At 39.5% G+C, this 22,970-nt stretch overlaps 1 protein-coding gene and 1 non-coding gene across 3 annotated transcripts in view; both read right to left on the reverse strand.

Annotated features, from left to right (window-relative positions):
- Positions 1–22,970, reverse strand: part of Adamtsl1 (ADAMTS like 1) — a 368,881-nt gene that overhangs the window by 128,612 nt on the left and 217,299 nt on the right. For both annotated transcript variants that reach the window (XM_047525412.1, XM_047525411.1), the window contains one exon: positions 4,636–4,846. In XM_047525412.1, the coding sequence (XP_047381368.1) occupies positions 4,636–4,846 (211 nt within the window). The remainder of the gene's footprint in view (positions 1–4,635; positions 4,847–22,970) is intronic.
- On the reverse strand, positions 19,495–19,569 carry Trnae-cuc (transfer RNA glutamic acid (anticodon CUC)). The gene has a single exon. It is a non-coding gene; the product is annotated as a tRNA-Glu (tRNA).

Genomic DNA, 22,970 nt, shown 5'->3' on the forward strand with positions numbered 1-22,970 from the left:
CTGTGTGCCGGTTGAGGTATGAGAGACCTCAGGCAGAACCACATAACTAAATGGGAAAGATCACATGGGTGCACACCAGGTACCTTACCCCACTAAGGCCTGCTGAAGAATCAGTGGGCTAAGCAGGCAAATAGCATCAACAGCTGGTATCCTAACTGGAGGTGTCTGTCCTAAGACCACAGCCAATCAGCTCAGAGGCTTGAAGTTACTCCTCCTTCCAGTACAGATGACTTCTTTTTTGGTAGAGGTTAGGAATGACTGATTTTTGCCTAACAAAGCTTAACTAAAGGAGTAGGAGTCTAGGAAATAAGAAGAATAGTCTATTGTTTACTCCGGTTTAGAGAGAGTCTGACCTGGGGGACATAAAGTCAGAAATTCAGGGCCCATGGGAGATACACTTATCTCCTCATTCATTTTGTCATATAATAAACATTTTATCCACAACCGACTCTGTACCTAAAGACAGCACAAGCTACTAGTAATACAGGGACTTGGTAGTTCTGACAGTGGAAACTGATTTGAACTTACTCGTCACCTTTTCTTAGAGTTAGTAGCACAGTTTACAGTCGTTAATTTACGCTAATTAGAGGCAGCTCAGGATAAATGTACTAGAAACCAGGAACCTGGTTCTGGTTCAGGCTGCATAATCCTGAGCAAGGCTACATGAAGGCCATGGGCACATCATCCATTGTATACAACCCTCAAGACCCCTTTCAACCTTACAACGATGGGGTTTGGTATTGTGGAAAGTACCCAGTACAATTAGATTGATGGCCACCCCTAAATTTGCTAGCAGCATGAACCCCAGTTTTTGCAATGAGGAAAATAAAGCCTAATTTTCACTGGATAGTTGTGAGAATTAACTTCAAGTAGATGTGGAATAATATATATATATATTTCTTAGTAAAATCCTGGTACATCAGTATTCAAGCTATATTGCATTCTCTTTACTTCCATGAACCATCACACAGTGGTACAGAATATATGAAATCAGTCATAACACATTTAAGCTTGAAAAGAAAATATATAGTCAAAGTTTGTTTTTAGCTGCTTTGTTGTCGCCCCTCAGTATGTGCAAGGGATTGATTCCATGATCCTCTTCTGATTTGGTTCCAGTTCTCTATGAAAAATGGCTGGTATTTGCATACAACCTATGTATGCCTACATCCTCCTGTATGCTTTAAATCATCTAATAATGCCCAATATAATGTAAATGCTATGTAAACAGTTGTTATACTGTATTGTTCAGGGGATAATGACAAGGAAAAAAAATCTAACATGTTTAGCTCAAAGGCAACCATTGCAGGCTTAACCAGATTGTATACAATGTGTGGTTGCTTAAACCTACAGATGTGGACAATCTGGATACGGAGAGCTGATTGTACTTTGGGGCTCTGCTTACTTGATTCTTGGAGTACTTTACTAACCCACAGCTCCAAGTCGGATAGGGAGAAGGAAGGAAGAAAGGAAGGGCCTGGAGGATATTTGGCTGCCTGGAAGTAGCAGCCCCTTCTCAGCACTGAGGCAAGCGTTTGTAAGGGGCCTTCCTCACTCCTCAGGTGGTGACCATATAACTTATCATCCAAACTAGGACACTTCTGAAAGTTCAAAACTGTCTCAGACAGGGATGTATATCCCGGCCACTTTTCAGGCTTACTTTTTGTGACATTTCTTGTTACTTTAAAGCTCAGTCTGATGTCCTGATGATGAGCACATTGCAAAATGAGATACACAAGTGATCAGTTAAAAATGCTTCTGTATTCTTTAAAGGCATAGAAGAAGTCAATTTAACAAGCTTGAGAAATATATATTAAATTTAGATAGATGACTACAATAGAATAGTTGTGTTTTTATTATTACGATGTAATATTTTGGTGCAGGATCAACAATTTTGTAAAGGGTTGGAGAGCAAATATTTTAGGTTTTGTGAGCCATTTGCTCTCTGATTCTGACTGTGTAGCGCAAAAGCAGTCACAGATGCTAAGTAAAAGAAGGGGTGTGGGTATGTTTGAGTAAAGCTTTATTTAAAAAAAGGGCTGCAGGCTAGGCCTTAGCTTGTGGGCTGCAGTTTGTCTATCCTGGTTTTAAAACAATGGTTCCCAGACTTTCAGAATTCATAGGCCCAAGAAAATGAAAATGGATATCTGAAATTGACTTAGGGATTTCTAACTTACTTTGCTAAGTAGTGAAGCTAAAAAAAAAATCATTACCTAATGGTCTAATTTATTTTATTTTACTTTTTAATTTGTTCTAATTATTTATACATGACAATAGAATGCATTCTGACACATCGTATGTACACAAACGGAGCACAACTTCTCATTCCTCTGGCTGTACACGGTGCAGAGTCACACCTGTAGCATAATCATACATGTATATAGGGTAATAATATCTGTCTCATTCCACTGTCCTTACCATCACCACATCTCCTCCCCTCTCTCCCCTCTGTACAATCCAAAGCGCCTTCATTCTTCCCTACCCCCAATCCCCATCCCCATTAAGGATCAGCATCTGCTTATCAGAGAAAATATTGGCCCTTTGTTTTCTGGGGTTGGGTTATTTCACTTAGCATGATATTCTCCAACTCCATCCATTTACCTGCAAATGCCACAATTTCATTCTTCTTTAAGGCTGAGTGATATTCCATTGTGTATATGTACCACATTTTCTTTATTCACTCATCTGTTGAAGGGCATCTAGGTTGGTTCCATAATTTAGCTACTGTGAATTAAGCTGCTATAATCATTGATGTGGCTGCATCGCTGTAATGTGCTGATTTTAAGTCTTTTGGGTATAAACTGAGGAGTGGGATAACTGGGTCAAATGGTGGCTCCATTCCGAGTTTTATGAGAAATCTCCATACTGCTTTCCAGAGTGGTTGCACCAATTTGCAGTCCCACCAACAATGTATGAGTGTACCTTTTTCCCCACATCCTTGCCAACATTTATTGTTGCTTGTATTCTTCATAATCGCCATTCTGACTGGAATAAGATAGAATCTCAGTATAGTATTAATTCGCATTTTTCTAATTGCTAGAGATGTTGAACATTTTTTCAAGTGTTTGTTGATTGACTGTATTTCTTCTATGAAGTGTTTCTTCAGTTCCTTAGTCCATTTATTGATTGGGGTTTTTTTTCTTTTTTGAGTTCTTTATATATCCTGGAGATTAGTACTCTATCTGATGTGCATGTGGTAAAGATTTTCTCCCATTCTGTAGGCCCAGTCTTTACATTACTAATTGTTTCCTTTGCTGAGAAGAAGCTTTTCAGTTTGATTCCATCCCATTTTTTCATTCTTGACTTTACTTCTTATACTTTAGGAATCTTGTTAAGGAAGTCAGGTCCTAAGCTAACATGGTAAAGATTTGAGCATACTTTTCTATTAGGCACAGGGTCTCTGTTCTAGTGCCTAAGTCTTTGATCTACTTTGAGTTGATTTTTGTGCAGGGTGAGAGATAGAGGTTTAATTTCATTGTGCTACATATGGATTTCCAGTTTTCCCAGCACCATTTGTTGAAGAGGCTATCAGTTCAATGTATGTTTTTGGTGCCTTTGTCTAGTATGAGATAACTGTATTTATGTGGGTTTGTTTCTGTCTTCTATTCTGTACCATTGGTCTACATGTCTATTTTGGTGCCAGTTCCATGCTGTTTTGTTACTATTGCTCTGTAGTATAATTTAAGGTCTGGTATTGTGATACCTCCTGCTTCACTCTTCTTGCTAAGGATTCCTTTGTCTATTCTGGGTCTCTTATTTTTCCAAATGAATTTCATGATTGCTTTTTCTATTTCTATGAAGAATGTCATTGGGATTTTAATAGGAATTTCATCAAATCTGTATAATGCTTTTGGTAGTATGACTATTTTGACAATATTAATTCTGTTTATCCAAGAGCATGGGAGATCTTTCCATCTTTTAAGGTCTTCTTCAAGTTCTTTCTTTAGTGTTCTGTAGTTTTCATTGTAGAGGTCTTTCACCTCTTTTGTTAGATTGATTAGCAAGCATTTTATTTATTTATTTATTTATTTATTTTCGGACACTCTTGTGAATGGAGTAGTTTTACTAATTTCTTTTCTAGTGGATTCATCACTGGTATATAGAAATGCATTTGATTTATGGGTATTGATTTTATATCCTTCTATGCTGCTGAATTCATTTGTTAGTTCTAGAAGTTTTCTGGTGGAAATTTTTGGATCTTCTAAATATAGAACCATGTCATTGGCAAAGAGTGATAATTTGAGTTCCTGCTTTTACAATGTTGAGGTATGTTAATAGCCTTATTTCTTAGAATATTTAAATAGCAAAAATTAGAAAGGGCCTGGATTCAGAAACAATTTAGCTTTATGAAAAACCCACCATATTATCTAAATTTTAGAAATTTTTCCTTAGCTTGATTCCAATTTTGTCAGATTAACAGAGGGGTCATATGAGTTGCTTTTGGAGAGAAGAGGGGTGTGGTACAGTAGAAAGAACATGGTATTCATAATTAACAGCTTTAGATTTGAATAAGGTGGGGAAGTTCTAAGAAGGGAGGGATGAGAAGTACTTGACCGTTCCCTTAGTGGGACAAGAATCCTTTGTCTTGAATAACTCTTGCAAACATACGCTCCAATATTGAGTAACATCAGAACTCACCGGTTGCCACTGTGCAGGGTACCATGCTGGGGGGCAATTAAAGCGATTGCAAGCTTGCACTGTGCTGGGCTTAGGGTGTCGACACAGATCATCAGCCAAAACTACCATTTCATTCATTTCTCTGGAAAGCAGGTGAGAGCAGAAGACATCTCTGGTCTGCAGGCCAACACCACAGGTGAGACTACATGGACTCCACTTGCCAATTTCCCACCTGAGAAGAAATTAGAGAGGACAAAGACTGCCTTAGTTCCTATGCACAAAACATTTCCCATGACTCAAGGGTTGTTAATTGATTAAAATCCTCCAACTGGGAATGTGGGAAGTTCTAGCCAAAGATTGGCTAGGAATTCTATCTAAGCCTAGAACCCATCCTTCCTCTTCAAGCTCTAGCATTCCCTTAGAATAAAGCAAAGAGGGTGACAGTGCAACAGCCAATGTTCACCTACAAAATCTCCAATAATGATTACCACTATGTCTATTTGATGGAACATGCAAGCTTCATCAAAATAAAGGTGTTATGTTAGACATCAGTTGTGTACATAAAAAGTTTGGGTATCACATATTGAATGGTGGGTTTAGAAAAAGACTTTGTGCTAATTTCTTCAGCCCCCGTTCTTAGTGAGACTGAAAAAATTTGTGCTTGTTATTCTTTGGCTTCAAAGTGAAAGGTCATTGGTTCCAACTTCCTTCAAACTTCCATCACAGCACAGAAATATCTCTGTCTTATGTATAAATATCATCACTGCCTGGGACTGGATAATGTAACAGAAGTGGAGGCTGCTAAATAGATCAGTCTTCCTGAAGGGAAGTAAGTGGAGTGAGCGGCTCATTATCTGGACATAGAAGTCAAACACACAGATGAGTTGAGTGCATGTATTGGCCAGTTCTAAATGGCTGAGTCTTGAGAAGTACATTTATAGTGAGCTAAGGGCCTATAAAACAGCCAACTGCACTTCCCTGTTGTTGAAGCCTCCAAAATGGGAATGATAAGTACAAAGCTCAGTTCCTTGGGCTCTGAGTCAGAGCATTCTCTAATGATCAGTTTTAGAAAGTTCTGTTTACAGTTGGAGGCACAAAGATTCTACAAATGGGAGTTAGCCAAGAAAAGCATGGCAGTAGATCCCAGAATAGTTAGTCTGCCTGATTTTCATAGCCAGCTCAGAAAATTGGTTTAAAAATCTTTGGCCTTAATGATTTTCATCAGACTGTTAAAGTAAGTGTCTACTCTCATCTTTCCTGCTCTTCTAATAGGTACCTTCTGTCCCATCCATATTTGTACTACCTTCTTTCATCTACACTGTTTATACCTGTAATGAACTATTTGGTACATCCACTTATGCCCCATAGTTTTCTAGCTCCATCTTTATGTAAGCTATATTCCTAATTTGGAATACCTTTTGTCTTTCCGCTATCCCTCAAAACTTTTTACATTTCTACATATCCAGATTTGACCCATTTTTAAAAGATTGCATTCATACTTGCTCCAGACTCTGGTCACTTTCTGTCTGTCCAGGGTCCAGCTAGAGTACAGACCTTCTGAGGTTGGGCCTGTGTCTGAGTCAGTTTTGTAACACTCACAGTGTCCATCAGGTTACCTTGTAGACAGTTAATGTAGGTAACAAATTCCTGACAAATGAGCAAATAGAAGGGTCTTCCATTGCACAGGGCACGTGAATGTATTAGCTTATTGGGTTTTCTCCAGGGAGACAGGCTTCATTGATTTTAGATCATGTTACAGTTGAGGGAATCTGAGAGTCCAAGATGCTGGCGTGTTCAAGTACCCATCAATTGCAAATTGTGAAGCCAGGATTTGGACTTGTATACATGTGAATCCAAAGCCCATGTTCTTCCTATTGTACCATGCTATCTCCTGGCAATACTTTGAACACCCTCCTTATCATCATTACAAAATTTCAAATGATTAGAAGAAGAGAGTCTGGATGGAATATATTTCTTTTTGATCCTCGTGTGAATTTCTATAAAATTCTCTTATTTTAAGTCCCCTAGCAGGATTGTTTTCAAGTTATAAAATGTTGTTGTGCTAGAAAGGTTATAAGATTTGTCCAAATGTCCTTTCCTACCCCTTCCTTCTAAAGGTGAAACCTTAAGTATGGACTGGACACAGAGGCACCCTTGCAATGACTACAATGAGGCAGAAGTGATGCTCTGAGATTCCAAGGTTGGACCATAAAGGATATGGTTTCCCTTGGAGCTCTCTCTGATGGCTTATCCATGGGGGGAAGCTAGCCAAAACGTCATGAAGACACTTAGATGGTCTTAAGGAAAGTCCACCTGCAGAAGAATGGTACCACTGTCAGCCCAACTTGCCATTAATGTGCATAAGGTACCTTAAAAGCACATCCTCCAAAAAAGTGGAAGCATTCCCTCTAAGAACTAGAACAAGATAAAGATGTCCTCTTTCACCACTTCTATTCAAGATCATCCTTGAAACTCTAGACAGAGAAATTAGAATAAAAAAAGGATACAAACAGGAAAAGAAAAACTCAAACTATCAATATTTGCTGACAACATGATTCTATATGTAGAAGATCCAAAAAAAAAATATCTACCAAAAACTTCTAGAACTAATGAATGAATTCAGCAAAGTAGAAGGATATAAAATCAATAAAACCAATACACATAAATCAAAAGCATTTCTAATCTCCAAGATATATAAAGAAAAAAAATAAAAATCCAATCAATAAATGGGCTAAGGAACTGAAGAAACACTTCATAGAAGAAATACAATCAATCAACAAACACTTGAAAAAATGTTCAACATTTCTAGCAATTAGAAAAATGCAAATTAAAACTACACTGAGATTTCACCTCATTCCAGTCAGAATGGTGATTATCAAGAATACAAGCAACAATAAATGTTGGCAAGGATGTGGGGAAAAAGGAACACTCACACATTGCTGGTGGGACTGCAAATTGGTGCAACCACTCTGGAAAGCAGTATGGAGATTCCTCATAAAACTTGGAATGGAGCCATCATTTGACCCAGCTATCCCACACCTCAGTTTGTACACAAAGGACTTAAAATCAGCACATTACAGTGATGCAGCCACATCAGTGTTTATAGCAGCTCAATTCACAATAGCTAAACTATGGAACCAACCTAGATGCCCTTCAACAGATGAGTGGATATAGAAAATGTAGTATATATACACAATGGAATATCAATCAGTCTTAAAGAATGAAATTGTGGCATTTGCAGGTAATGAATAGAGTTGGAGAATATCATGCTAAGCAAAATAAGCCAATCCCAAAGAACCAAAGGCCAAATATTTTCTCTGATATGTTGATGATAATCCACAATAAGTGTGGGTGGAAACTAGGGAAGAATAGAGGTACTTTAGATTAGACAGAGGGGAGTGAAAGGAAAGAAAGGGGTATAGGAATGATAGTAGGAATGATGGTAGAAGGAATTGGACGTTATTATCCTACATGTGTATATATCAGGACCAGTGTAACTCTACATCATGTACAACCAGAAGAATGAGAATTTGTATTCCTTTTATGTAAGATGTGTCAATATGCATTCTACTGTCATGTATAACTAATTAGAACAAATAAAAAGAATGCAAAAAAAGGCAAAAAACTAATGCAAAATATAAAGTGCAAGCACCTCATATTGCTACAAAACTTGTGGGTAGTATGTCATTTCTTGTATGTAGGTGAACACAAGTACACCTATCCAAATGGGCAAATGAAGAAAGTTTTCATCCTTGGGAGCAGCCATGATGTGCTCTCATTGTAGTACTCTCAATATCTAGGGCACGACTGCATGCCTAATAACAACTTGGGGGATGCAATGCATTGTTAAAATGTTGCAAAACTAAATAGAAATTAAAATATAATTTAGGAGAAAACAAGCAAACAAACCATATCCTCCAGACCAGGCTAGCCTTCAGATGATTGCAGCCTCAGGAAAGGCCTTCTGCCAGACCTGTCTACCCATACTGCTTCCAAACTCCTTACTCAATAAATTGTGGGAAAGGATAAACATTCAATAACATTCATTGTTGTTATAAGTCACTAGGTTTAGAGGGAAATTTGTTTTGCAGCAATAGACAATTAATTCAAGTACACACTTCTTTCCAATGTATAGTCATTCATCCAAAGACATAAGAATATTCATAGAAAGCACAAGTCACAACACCCCACACGAAGAAAAACATAAATGTTCATTAACAGGTGAATGAATAAAAAAATTATGATGTATTCATATAAAACTATATAAAGCAATGAGCATAAACCATAGCAATAAGCAACAATGTGGATGAATCTTATAAACATGAAACTGAGTGAACAAAGCCACAAACACAAAAATTGATATGTTTTATTTCAATTATATAAGCTCAAAAACCAAAACCAATCCATGGTATTAGGCATCAGGGAGGTGGTTGTACTTGGCAGGTAGGAACTAGAAGAAGGGCAAGGTGAGGAGGTCTCTCCCGGATGTTGTCTAGATCTGGGTACTGGTCTGGGTCCAGTTCGTGAAAAACCACCAAGCCTTATGTATAAGCTTTGTACATTTTTTTCTGTTTGTCTGTTTCAAAAAAGGGGGTTTTCCCCAAATTTAAGTGAAATCCTAAAATGTTGTGGGTGCCAAAGTCCAGCAAAAACCCCCATACTGATGACTGCTCTGTGTGTGTCTCATAAGGCAGCTGCCTGCATGGATAATGCTGCCCTGAGGTTCAAGTGTGCCAGGGCACAGGATTTATGCTCATTCCCTGGGCCCCTGCCCCCACCTGTTAGAAACTCAGTTACCAGGACCTTGAAGCAGAGGCATTTTGACAGTTATCAGGCCTCTTAAACACTGCACAGAGAAACTCACAAAACAGACCTCTCCGCCTACTCTGATAAAAGTACATTTTACATTCTCAAGGAAGGAGGTCAGTAGAAACTATCTGCACATTAAGCACTTTTGCTGATTCTGGGTCAAAAATATTTTAATCAACTTAGGCCAAAAAAGGGAAAGCAGGGACTTTCCCCTATTTCTGTCCTGCATGGAGGCTGCCCTTATGGGCTGTGGGTCTTGCATTCTGGACTTGATTTTGGCTTCTAGAACTGTGAGACAATAATTTCTATTTTGTTAAGCCACCCAGTGTGGTACTTTGTTACAGTAGCCCTAGGAAACTAAATCACTTTAACCTCAGCACCTCACAGAGTGCCTGGAACATAGCAGATGCATAGTTAACTGTGTGGTCATTTAAACGGAATTGAATTTGTGGTGAACTATGTGCACCTTTGGATTTAGTCACTTGACTGGTCAGCATCTCAGCAGTGTCCTCTACCCAATTGCTCGCTCCCAATTTCAAAGTCTCAAAAGCTCTGAATACCATAAATTTTTCTTCAGTGTGGTATAAACTCTTTTGGTGACAAAGCTGTGCCTAATGTGACATGCTTTGATAGGCTGCATCCCACTCTGTGTAAATATTTATACATTTGACTGCAGCAATTTTAGCCTGTTGGAGTATGGCATTTTCCTCTAGAAACTGCAAGGGGTTATATAATTTATGTCTTAGTCATCTAACGTCTTTCTAAAATACAAAAACTTGTGAATTCTGAAACACATCTGCCTCCGTGGTTTTGGCTGGAGGCCTGTGGTTATGCACCAGGAGGGCGGTAAACCTGATTGGTAGGGTTCTTGCACTTCTAGGCTTTAGGTGTTTCAATCATGGTTGGGAGCTCAGCCAAAATGTTAGACAGACTCTAGTTTCCCTCACATTCTTTTCTATACTTTTTCTTTCCTCTGAACCCGTCTTCATATTACTGTCCCTTTTGTCAAAACCTTTCTGCAGGAGAGGTTCTGTGAACTGAGGGGTTGGAGTTGGTGCTCTGTACTGCCAGACCTGACTCTGCCCACTTCCAGAACAACTGACTCCCGACCAAGGGCAGGCAGGAGACAGGGGGTGATCCTACTCCTCCATGATTGGAATCAGCCTCCTGCCTCTGCCCAGCAAGCGGTGTGCCAGAGTTGACTTGTTACTGTAACTGGATTTGAGACATTAGAGTGGGTTTCCTGATTCCCACTTTATTTCCCTGACAGCAATGGAGATCTGTCCAAAGTCTAGCCAAGTAGACTGGTCCTGTCACTCTACCTGGATCTGGCCAGTCACAGGCCATGGGTGAGCAGAGAACTTTTAGCCATTAGTCAGAAGCCAGGATGTGAGAGCAATCTATGACCTTGCCCATGATTAGCAATAGTAATAGTCAAACCAACACTTACATAACATTTACTGTGAGCCAGATTGTGCTAGCTGCTTTATGTGTATTCTTTCCTTTAATCCTCTTCAGAGCCCCATGAGATAGATATGACTATCATCTGGATTTAACAATGAAGAGTTGAGACCTGGAGAGGTCAAATCATGGTCCCAAATGTCTGCTGCAGGCAGATGTTCGATGTCACCTTGCATCATAGCCAAGTCTACCCTGATGTGGACACAGGGCACTGAGAATGGAGCTGTTCCCCATCACAGGGGCCAGCACAGCAGATTTGTCAGTTTCAGCACTGCAGTATCCCTTCTTTTGCTGAGTTCTCAGCAGAACCCAGGACCAAGCCCACCCAAGATGTGGGAAGGGGAAATACTGGGGAATGATATTGGCCAAATTATTTTATTATGCTCTGTGTGTGTGAATATGTAACAACAAATCCCAACCTGTGTACAACTATATTGCTCCAATAAAAAATAGGGGTAAAAAAGAACTTACTTACAACTTATGTCAATCCTCTGAAGAAGATACTCTAAGTTTCCCCATTTTACAGGTGCACTAACAGAAGCTCTGAGGCTTTAAGTAAACTGTCCAAGGTCATGCAGCAAGTAAACAAGAGACCAAGATTCAAACTCAGGAGCTTGGCTCCTGCATGCTTAATCATTACCTGTCTCTTAACGCCAGGGTGACTAAGTGGTCAAGGCTAGGCACCCTAGCATGCTGAGCTTCAGAAAGCGATAAATGACAAAATTGACAGATCTCTTTCTTAATAACAGAAACAAAAACACGGATGCCACCCATGCATACACTTGCAGTTGTGATTTCAATGAAGCAAAAGTGCTCCTTGGCAGTGATATGGGCAAAGGCAGTGTGTGGTCCCCCCAGAGAGGTGTTTGCTTTTAAATGTGGCCATCAGAGGTAATGTGGGCAATCAAGGGTCCATGGTGATTGGCCTTTCTTAGCAGCTTGTGTTTGTATTAGCTATTCAAAAGGAAGAATTTTTGCATTCCTGTGCACAGGGCTCATTATGTGAGTTGCCAGGGTTTCTCTTCCCTAGTCTTTCAGAGAAGGTAATGACCTTTGCCTCCCAGCAACTGATTGTTGCTGGCATAAAGGCACCTAATTTTTAATGGTGGACTCTTCCCACTCCAAGCTATTATGCCCTCAGAACCTTCTCTTACCTCGGCTTTTGCAGCAAAGTAGGCTTTTGTTGTTGTTGTTGTTGTTTGTCTGTTTGTCTTTTTTTTTTTAATTCAGTAATTTAAAGTACAGTTTGAACATCATTAACTTTAGTTTTTTTGTTAAAAGCATTTCTTAAACTTGTATGTAACTCTCCAATTTGACATTTCTCCACACCATTTCTATCCTGTGATTTAAAAAACAAAAGTCCCCCAAAGATACTTATTTACTTTAGAATGCCTCTGAGGTCAGTAGGTAGAGAACAATTCAATAGTAATAAATAGGACACCACTGACTATGGCCAAATTTAGAAAGTTTAAGGTAAGCAAATAGACACAGCCAGGGACCCATCCCACTTCCAGTTTTTTGACTTTCTTACTAGAGTCTCCCAGTTTCTCTCCACATCTCCTAGTATCCAATCTATTCCCAGCTCACAGCTACAGGTGTCAGTCCAAATGCAAATGTGATCATTTTACTTGCTCTGACTAAAACATCGTTCAGAGTCAGAGCTGAGTTTCAGTAGGGGAAGGAGCCAGTATGTGCGGGGTTCAGCTTTGGTCCAGTAGGAGAGGGGGCACTATAGTTTTGGAGCTGAACTTTCAAACTGGCTTTTTTCCTCCTTCCTCCTCCTTCTTTCTTTCCCTTTGTGGGGGATGAACTTTAGCATGTGGCTTGGTTGGGAGTGGCCCCTTGGCACATGACAGGGTTCAACACTGGGCCAGGGTAGCTGGGAGTCAAACATTCAGGGAGGACTGAAAAAATACATAGATATCTAAAAAATAATGTGAGCCAGATTTCTTATTGTCAGTAAAGGGAGTTACAAATATGGAAAGTCAAAAGACTAGATTGGATTGGTATTGAACTTATGGTTTTTAATACATAGACACATGGATAGACAAAGACACAACAACAGCTATAGATGATATAACCATAATATGTGGTACTTCCTAGCTCTCTCCACTGAAAGGCCTAAAAGCAATGGCATCCTAGAAGCATTAAATACATCATGTGTCCAGATCCTGGAATCCCTTTAGTAGAGAATTTAGTTCTCTACTAAAAGTAACCAGTTCCCGTAGAAGTGGCTGACACCAGGTCAGGGTCTAGGAGAAGAAAAAAGGGACCTGGAACATCTTGTTATACCAGAAAACTGGGAAGTGCTCAAAGAATGATGAACTATGTGTCAAAAGGACAGAGGGGGCCAGTTTGAAAAGGACTCCTACTTGCTATGTCTGGAACGACTGGATAGTAATAGATTTTATCCCTTTTAGTAAAATAGAAATCCATAAATAAATAAATAAATAAATGCAAGCACGTTCCACTGCAGTGGAAAGCCTATTAATAATCTAGAAGGAACAGGGAATTTGGAAAGCGACCATTCAGCAGCCATCATGATAATGAACTCAGGTAAGAATAGTCAGTGGGTATTAAATGTGGTGGATGAAAGGCCAAAAAGGAATAGGATACTTATTTAGGATCAGATTCGTTCCTTACTATCGTCTCAATGTGCCCCCCTAAACTCATGTGTTGAAAACTTGATCCCCAATGCAGCAGTGTTTGGAGGCATGGCCTTTGAGGTGTTTAGGTCATAAGAATGAACTGATGCCATTTATAAAGGGTTTGACAAAGGAAATCCATTCCCTTATTGCCCTTCCGTCTGCTGCCATGTGAGGACACAGCAATCCAAGTAGCACCCTGGAAGCAGAAAGCAGCCCTCCCAAGATGCCAGTGGCTGAATCTTGAGCTTCTTAGCCTCCAGAAGTTTGAGAAAATATTTCTGTTCTTTATAAATTACTCAGTCTCTGTTATTCTGTTAGAGCAGCACAAATGGACTAAGATATTCTCCATAAAATACTTGTTACTATTAATAGGTGTGATGTACTTATTAATTTTGTAGTACAAAAACCTGGCAGATATAATTTTAATCAAGCAATAAGATTTAACATCACTAGTAATAGGATATATGACCACTGTCTTTCTCCTGACATGATGCTGTTATGGTATGGAGATGAGGTATTTCCCCAAAGCTCCTGTGCTTATGTGGGAATATTCAGAAGTGAAAAGATTGGGTTATGAGAGCTGTAACTGATCAGTCCAGCCTAGTTTGAGTGGACTGATTGGTGGTAATGTAGGAAAACGGGGTATGGGTGGAGGAGGTGGGTCACTGGGGTGTGCCCTGGAAGGGTGCCTCTTCCCTACAACCCCTCCTCTTCCCCTTCTCTGGTTCCTGACCCTGCCAAGAGATAAGTAGCTTTCCTCCTCAGGGACCTTCAGTCATGATGTTCTCCTTCACCTTGAGTCCAAAGTGATAGAATCAGCCGAGCATGGACTGAACCTCTGCAGTTGTGAGCCCCAATAAACTTTCCTTTTCTATTATTCTTGTCAGGTATTTTTGTCACTGCAATGAAAAGCTGACTAACACCAATGCACTAAGAAGAAAATAGCATACTTGTGGATTGTTTCTGTCATAAATTCAAAATCCTGAGAAAACATCAAGCAAATCCAAACTGAGGGACATTTTACAAAGTAACTGGCCTGTACTCTTCAAAATGTTGAAGGATATGAAAGATAAGAAAAAATCTAAGAAACTATCCCATTATGGAGGAGTTGAAAAGAAATGATGATCAATGTAACCTGTGATGATTCTATATTGAATCTTGGACCTATAAAGGACATGATGGGACAAATGGCAAAATTTGAATGGAGTCTGTGGATTAGATAGTAAAATGTTGAATTAATGTCATTTCTTGACTTTGATGGTTATACTGTGGTTATGTAGGATAGTATTCTTGTATTTAGGAAAAATATTCCAAATCGTTAAGATACAATGGAGTATCATCCCAAATTATTCTCCAATGGTTTGAAATTATTAAAAAAATAAGGAAATGAGATACAGGGCACAGGGGAACACTGTGTATTATTTTTGCAACTTAAAAAACAAATTATTTTAAAATTACTGAGGTTATAAAAATATATCAGTTTGGCTCCCTATCACTCATGTGTCAACTCCTTGGCTGTCCTGTAAGCTGCTTCACAAAATTGCAATGCCATTCTAGTTTAGTCTCAGGTTGCTCCTCTACTCAGTTTTGTATCCTCCTCTGTACTGGCAAATCCCAGTAGAGTCCAGTCCTCTCCGCTGGATTCTGAACATCCCCTCTGATCTCCCTTCCCACCAGGCAGAGACAGACCTTTTCCTCCACAGCATACCAACATCTGTTTCCTCCTTGTGGTGGCACCTTCTTCTCCCCTCAGGCTCACTTCCATTCTGCTGCAGGCATTTGTTTCCAGGCCTGTCTCCCTCCCTAAACTAAGCTCCACAAGGGCAGTAGGGACTCTTAGGGACCCTTATCTATCTCAATATATGCAGCAACTAATACAACACCTGGTCTATTGCAGATGCTCAGCAAGGTGTATGATGGCAGAACATAGACCATGCTTCTGGGATCAGATTGTTCATGAATGAATTGTGCCCTGCCACTCTCTGGTTGAAGAGTCTTGGGGAAGTTATTTAACAATTTACTCAGAAATAATAGCAACACCTACTTCACAGGGTTGTTAGGAAGTGTAAGTGAGAACTTCTATGTTAAGGGCTAAACGTGGTGCCTGGCACAGATAAAAGGCTCTATAAACATGAGCTCACATGAACTGCTGTTACTGAGTGCTCAGTGCAGAAATAATTATTGTGAGGACAGGGACTAAAGGAGCAGAGTGAGAAGGCTTCCTGGAGTGAGTCAGAGGCTGAGGGAAAAGGTATCTGTGACCTGCTGAATGTAACTTATTTAGCTTTCACTGCCAAAAGTGGAAATGGTGCTCACCACAGTCAAAAAGCTTTCAGCAAAGAGGGGAGAACTGACAAAAACCCAGGAGACATAGTGAAAGTGTTAGGTAATAGTAATGAGCTAATCACTACACTATTTGGCTGAGCCACGGGAGTGCAGGAGGTCAGCAGACACAGTGTGGTACTCATTTTTCACTGCATCCGAGTGACCCATTGCTTTCCAAAGCCCCTCGGCCTAGGTTGTCTCACCTAGTCATCCTAACTCTGAGGTAAGAAAGTAGGTGTGTCATCCTGGATGTGTGAATAAGCAAGCTGAGGTCATTTCCCCAAAGTAGGGATGGGGACTCAGTTACTCCTTCTACCCTCCTCAGTCACTAAGAACCAGTGGATTGAATCATGAAGGGCTCCAGAGAGAAGACTACAGACAAGATGAGATGAAAAGCTACCACACAGCTACAGCAACAGATGTGCTACCTGGCATTACAACCACTATATTTTAGAGAACTTCTTCATGGGATCAAATGAATAAATAAATAAAATCAAAGGAGATGTTTAGATATTAGAGACTAAAGATGTGTTTGAAGACCAAAAACTCAACCAAAAGTATGTATGATAAATAGCACCAGGTGAAACAGGGCTGTCTATATGAAACAGCAAGGAAATAGGAGATAGTCATGCTTCCCTTGGGAGTGAGCCTACTTGGCATGAGGTTTTAGCTCCACAAAAATAGTTATAGCCAAGATTATCAAACACCTGAGGTGGCAAGGCACTCATTCCCACCTGTGACCCGCATGGGTCAAGTGAACATTTTACTCAGGCCAACTCACCACACCGTCCAAATTGTTGCTAAAAATAAAATAAACCAAGGTTATTAACAATACAAATGTCTCTTGTCAAGCTTGAGTTTTTTAAATTAATGAATATCTCAACAAAAAAGTGATATTCGTAGCAAGATACACTGTGCCATATCATTACTAGCATGTCATTTGTTTCTAAACTTATTTCCTTCTTGGAGCATGTCAAAGGGTAAACTAGTATTGCTATGGTTTGAATATAAAGATGTCTCCCATAGAACTCATGTGTTAGGCAACTCAGGGATATTCAGAGTTGAAATGATTAGATTATGAGAGATATGACCACATCAGTAGATTAATCCATTTAATGTGTTAACAGTTTGAATGAACTACTGGGTGGGCAGGTGGGACAGGCTGGAGGAAGTAGGCCACTATATCAGTCCATGGCTCCTTTCTCTCACTCTTTTTGTTTCCTGGTTGCCATGAGTTGAGCAGCTTTCGTCTGTCATGCCCTTTTACCATGATGTTCTGTTTTACCTAAGGTCCAGAGTAATGGCATCGGCCAACCATGAACTCAGATCCCTGAAACCATGAACCCAAATGAACTTTTGCTCCTCCAAGTTGTTCTTGTCAAGAATTTTGATCACAGCACTTAAGAGCTAACACAAGTATCAAGATGAGGGCCAATTATACAAAGTCTCTTTAGTCTTCTCTCACCTCCACACATTTCTCTGTCTAAAAATACTCATATGCTCATTCACCTACACATAGCTTCATTAAGTGAAATCTTCCAAGCTCTGATCACCAACTTCTAGGTGATGGTCAATTAGAAGGAGGTAGAATTCCTTACTCTTCAACCATAGAAAATAATGCAAGCCTATCATTTGCAGTAACATGGATGAGTCTTGAGAACATTATGTTAGGTTAAATAAGTTGATTTCATAGAGATGAAGAGTATAATGGTGGATCCCAGACACTGGAAGGCTGGGTGGGAGGGAGGGAAAAAGAAAAGACGATTCATGGGCACAGGGTTGCAGTTGGATAGGAGGAATACCTTTAAAAGTTCTACAGCACAATAGGATAACTATGATTGATAACAATTAAATGCATACTTCAAAATAACTAGTAAAGAGGATTTTGCATATTCTCAACACAAAGAAATAAGAAATGTTTGAGGTGACAGAAATGCCAATTACCCTCATTTAATCATTGCACATTGCACACATGTATTGAAATATCATGCTGAACCCCACAAATGTGTACAAGTATTATGTGCCAATTAAACATTTACAAATGATAATTCCTATTGGCTGTTATAATTCAGATATGGGTTTTCTGATAAACAGATTAGTAGGGTAGATTATATGCAAAATTACTTTTATTACTTTTATTCGGAGGAGTTTGACATTGCCTAGAATTCTAGGTAGAAATTTCTTTTTAAAAATAGTACTTGGGTTGTAGTCAAAGTCACAAATTTTTTGAATCATAAACAGTGTCATCTGTTGTTATTTTTCTTCTATAACAACATTTTAAAATTTTTATTTCAGTTTATCTCATTTTATCTTAATTGATCAACGTCTTCACACTGAAGGTCTTCTGTTAATTGAAACCCCTTCCTTTTCCAGAATTATTGCCCTCACATAGAGAGAGCTTCTGTTGGGCTTAGTGGCTTCTTGGCTTCCAAATATATCATTTTCTTTTTCACATCTGTGAATTTTCTTCCAACATTTCCTGCATAAATGTTCTCCCTGTTCCTACTGGAATGTCTGATTCAAGCCATTCCTCTTCAGGAAGTTTCCTCTCATAATCCAGCTCACATCAACTGTACCTACCCTCTCTGCAGGCTTGTATTTGCTGTTTATATTATATTTGCTATTGTTTATATTCTGCAACACTTACAACCTAGCTGTTCTGAGTCAAGTGCTAGAGCATCTTATCTGACCAATTCTATTTGCTTAGACATTTTTCTCTAGTTATCATTCCATGGAGACTATAAGCCTTTTAAGATTTGAGATTAAGTGTTTTAATGTTAAGAAAATCCACTGACATCCATCAAATCAGGACATAAATATCTCTATCAATATATTGATTTGCAGTTGATATTGTTCACTAAAACCCTACAAATCTGAGTATTTCTCCCTGTGAAGGACTGAATTGTATACTTCCTACAAACAAACACACAACAACACAAAAGAAGCTTAAGTCCTAATTCCAGTACATTAGAATGTGATCTTATTTAGAAAAAAGGTCTTTACAACAATAGTTTCAAATGAGGCCAGAAACTGTGGCACACATCTGTAATCCCAGCAGCTTGGGAGGCTGAGGCAGGAAAATTGCAGGTTCAAATCCAGACTCAACAACTTCACTAGGCTGTATGCAACCTAGTGAGAACTTCTTTCTAAATAAAAAGGGCTGGGCATGTGGCTCAGTGGTTAAGTGCCCTTGGATTCAATCCCCAGTACCAAACAAACAAACAAACAAACAAACACAAAATTAAAATGAGGTCACTAGGATGGATCCTAACCCAATATGAATGGTGTCCTTCGGGAAAGGGTAAATCCAGACACTGAGACAGACATGCACAGAGAGAAGAAGGCCATGCAAGGAAGATTAGAGGGCTGCATTTGCAAGTCAACAAATGCCAAAGACAGCTGGCACCATCAGAGGAAGAGGCACAAAAGTGTCCTCCTCTGCACAATTAGGAGCAGCACATCGTTTTCCACACCTTGATTTCAGATTTCCAGACCTGGAATGAATGTCGGAATGAATTTTGTTATTGTAAACCACCAAGTTGCTGATACTTTGTTAGTAACCCTGGCAAACTAATATACTCCCTTGAGTCAGTTCTCAAGAGCAGTACTTTTTTTTTTTTTTTTTTTTTTTTTTTTTTGCAGAGCTGGGGATTGAACCCAGAGCCTTGTGCTTGAGAGGCAAGCACTCTACCAACTGAGCTATATCCCCAGCCCTCATGAGCAGTTTTTAACATGTCCATTTACCCTGTAAACAGAAACCTTTCTGGACACTTATGAGTTTTCTCTACAAGTGGACTGCTGGTAAGTTCAGTCCTTTATGTCAGAATCCACAGATTTTATTCTATTATCTTCTACAAGAGTTACCTCCTCTTTCCTTTCATCCTAAGTGTTTTGCAGTCATGCAGGCCCTTACCTTTTCTTTCCCCCATCTATTTGGCCAGTCACATACATATGTGTGCTTGTACCTATGTGTTGAAAATCTAGTACTATGTGTACCAAAATATCAGGAGGACTGGGGCACAGGCCCTGAAAAATATTCTTGATCTTATGGACTTCCAGAGACAACAATAAGACACTGCAATAAGTGCTATTCATGTACTTATTCATTTAACTAGCATTTAGTGAACCAATCTTGAGTGAGGAGACAGAGTAATAAGTGAAACAGGCATATATCCTATCTCCTGGGGGCTCATGGTCCATGAGACAGATAAGTTTGAGATGTTAGAGAAGCACAAAAAATATGGAGTGGGAGTTCAGAGGGAAGAGGGAGCATTAGAGTCATGGAAGGCTTCCTGGGGTCTGTGATATGTGCAGTGAGTCTGGAAGGGTGAGGAAGAGGCAGCCAGGCCCAGGCAGAAGCAAAGAGTTCTGCAGACAGAATGAGGTGTGTGGAAGCACCAGGCATTTGGGGTCTGACATTTTTAAGTTTTCATACTCAGTGCTGGAAAGAATATTGAGTAGAAAATCTAGAAGATCCTTGGAAAACTCTGGTTCTCACTCAACTGTGTGCTTTGATTGAATTTTGTGGGTGTGTAAGGGAGACTGGGAAGCAGAGGTACATTGTGCAGACAAACCGCTATGACAAAGGTGGCTTAAGGCCACTGCACTTCAAACTCCTGGGACACTCTTGAATAGAAGATGACCAATCCATCAGCCAATGGTGGAGATGGCCAACATGCTCCTTTCCTGTCTAAGAGTTGTCAGTTTAGTGAGAATTCCAACAGGACCACGGCACAGGGTGACACGGTGCTTCATCTAGGCTCTTCACCTTTGATCAGAACATAAATCCAGTTCAAGCCTGCCTTACAGAGGAAAGCAAAAGAGTAATTTTCCCTGTAGAGATGCCCCTGCCTCTGTTGTAAGAGTTTGATATGTGAGGAGACAGGACAGGAAGCAGCTAGCTAATGATGTAGAGTAATTAATTCCATCAGTGCTGGGACAAACACACACACACACACACACACACACACACACACACACAGATATTAGACTCGGTCTCATACATACAGAAGTAGATGCACACACATAGCATACACATGCACACAAACACAGATATTAGACACACATGTGCATAGAGGCATAGACACACACAAACACAGACATGGACACAGCTATCTAGGAATATGGGGAAATAGACACACACAGATTGAGACCCGCACACACGCTGATGTTAGACACTGACACACATGTACACAGAGACATCGACACACACACACACACAAATCTCTGCAGAGCAGGGTGCCTCTCTTCCCACAGGTGTTCTGCTTACAGTGTGGGAACAGCAGCACATGCTCTTTACATCCCTGAAGGATGTTGATGTGGGGACTGAGAGTGAGGACTTTCTCAAATGCTTGTTTTTATCTGATCATGCAAAAATGACCTAAAATTATTTTTTCAGTTAGGTTCAAAGATCTCTAAATAGAACTTGTTTTACTCTTTGATATTTTGTGATTTTAGGACAATTTAAAGGATTATTATTAGGGTAATGTCTGAATAAATTGAAAACTTCACATCAGGATTTATATTGGCTTATTAAATCTCTTGTTTGTTTTTGATTTTCTTTGAAGCTCATTTATTGCTAGGACTTCTATTCCTGGAATACTATTTTTAAACACACTTGGATTTGATAGATGCCTAATCCCCAAGCCATGTTTACTAAACATGGGGCACATAAGCATAACGTCAAAGACCAAGACTGGCCCTGAAATTTGGATTATAACATTCCATGCTTAGAATTAGCTTCTCTTTGTGTTTTATAATTCTGATCAAGTTATCCTCTCTGAATGTCAACTTGCTTATTAAATAGGGACAGTAACAATAACAACAGGAACAACACAGCTTCCAGTATTACTGGGTGCTTGCTATATACAAACACTTCTGTAAGAACTCCATATGTACTAATTTACTTAATCTTCGTGGCAACCATACAGGTACTATTATTGTATCATTTTACATATGGAGCAACTGAAATAGCTTGACCAATGCCACACAGTGAGTCAGTAAGGGGTCCAGGAGCTGAGCTAAGTGGTCTGCTTCTTTAGTCCTGACCTGTATCCTCTGCTGCCAGCAGCATTTCATCCTTATCTTGCAGATAAGGAAATGAAGACAGAGTGGGGTTCAAGGACTTGCTCAAGAACACAGTCTGTAAGTGGCTGAGCCAGGATTTGAACATAAAACGTCTGACTCTTGGGACTATATTTTGATTTCAATAGTTTCTGGGGTCTTCCTGTATATGATAAATACTTAGTTCACAGTTAAGAAACATTGACCTTCAGGCTTTTAGTTTGAAATCCGCCAGTCAGTGGCAAATCGCTTAATTCCTTCGGCTTCTCTCTCTGCACAGATTTTTAAAAAATGAGAAAATTAAACCAAATTATGATCTGTGACTCTACAACCTCAGTCACTGAGGAAGACTCATTTGTCAAATTTTTAGATTCTAAATAAGTCTATCAGCCAAAACTTGCCACTCTCTGGCTCCTTAGAGCACAACGAATAAAGTCCTATGCCTTTTAGTATTGACAGTACTAATAGTGCTGGTGCAGTCCATTGGAAAGTAATGCAAATTTGATGTTCACTAAGTTGACCTCCCAAACACCAGAAATCAATGGATCCAGCTTCTAGAACTGCTGGAACCAAGGATTGTGGACTTGAGGATTGTGGACTCCCTGGTAATGTGATTTGATCCATCAATATGGTCTGGTATGGGCTTTGGAATAAAAACCAGCTTTTAAATTCACCTTCATGTAAAGAAAGTATTATCTGAATAAAAATAGGCGGATTCAATATTCAGAATATCCATCCATTGTAGACACTAATCTCTTCACAAAGGAAGGTTTTGGGGCTCTCCAAATGGTAGGTGGCAAACAAGTATTTATGGAACTACCCCATAAATGTTGGGGTAGGCTTCATGTAGAGTTTACCTATCACAAAGACACAATGGAAAGAGAATTTTACAAATTTGAGGAAGAAAAATATGTACCAAGATATTATCACCAAGAATATCAGACTTCGACATACTATTTTTCTTTATGTCAAGAGATAGGAACACAACCCAGCCAACAATTTCTCTGTCTGCCTAACATACAGCTGCAGCAAGGACTTGTGTGGTAAAAA

This window comes from Sciurus carolinensis, chromosome 14 (assembly GCF_902686445.1).
Source record: "Sciurus carolinensis chromosome 14, mSciCar1.2, whole genome shotgun sequence".
Classification (NCBI taxonomy): domain Eukaryota; kingdom Metazoa; phylum Chordata; class Mammalia; order Rodentia; family Sciuridae; genus Sciurus; species Sciurus carolinensis.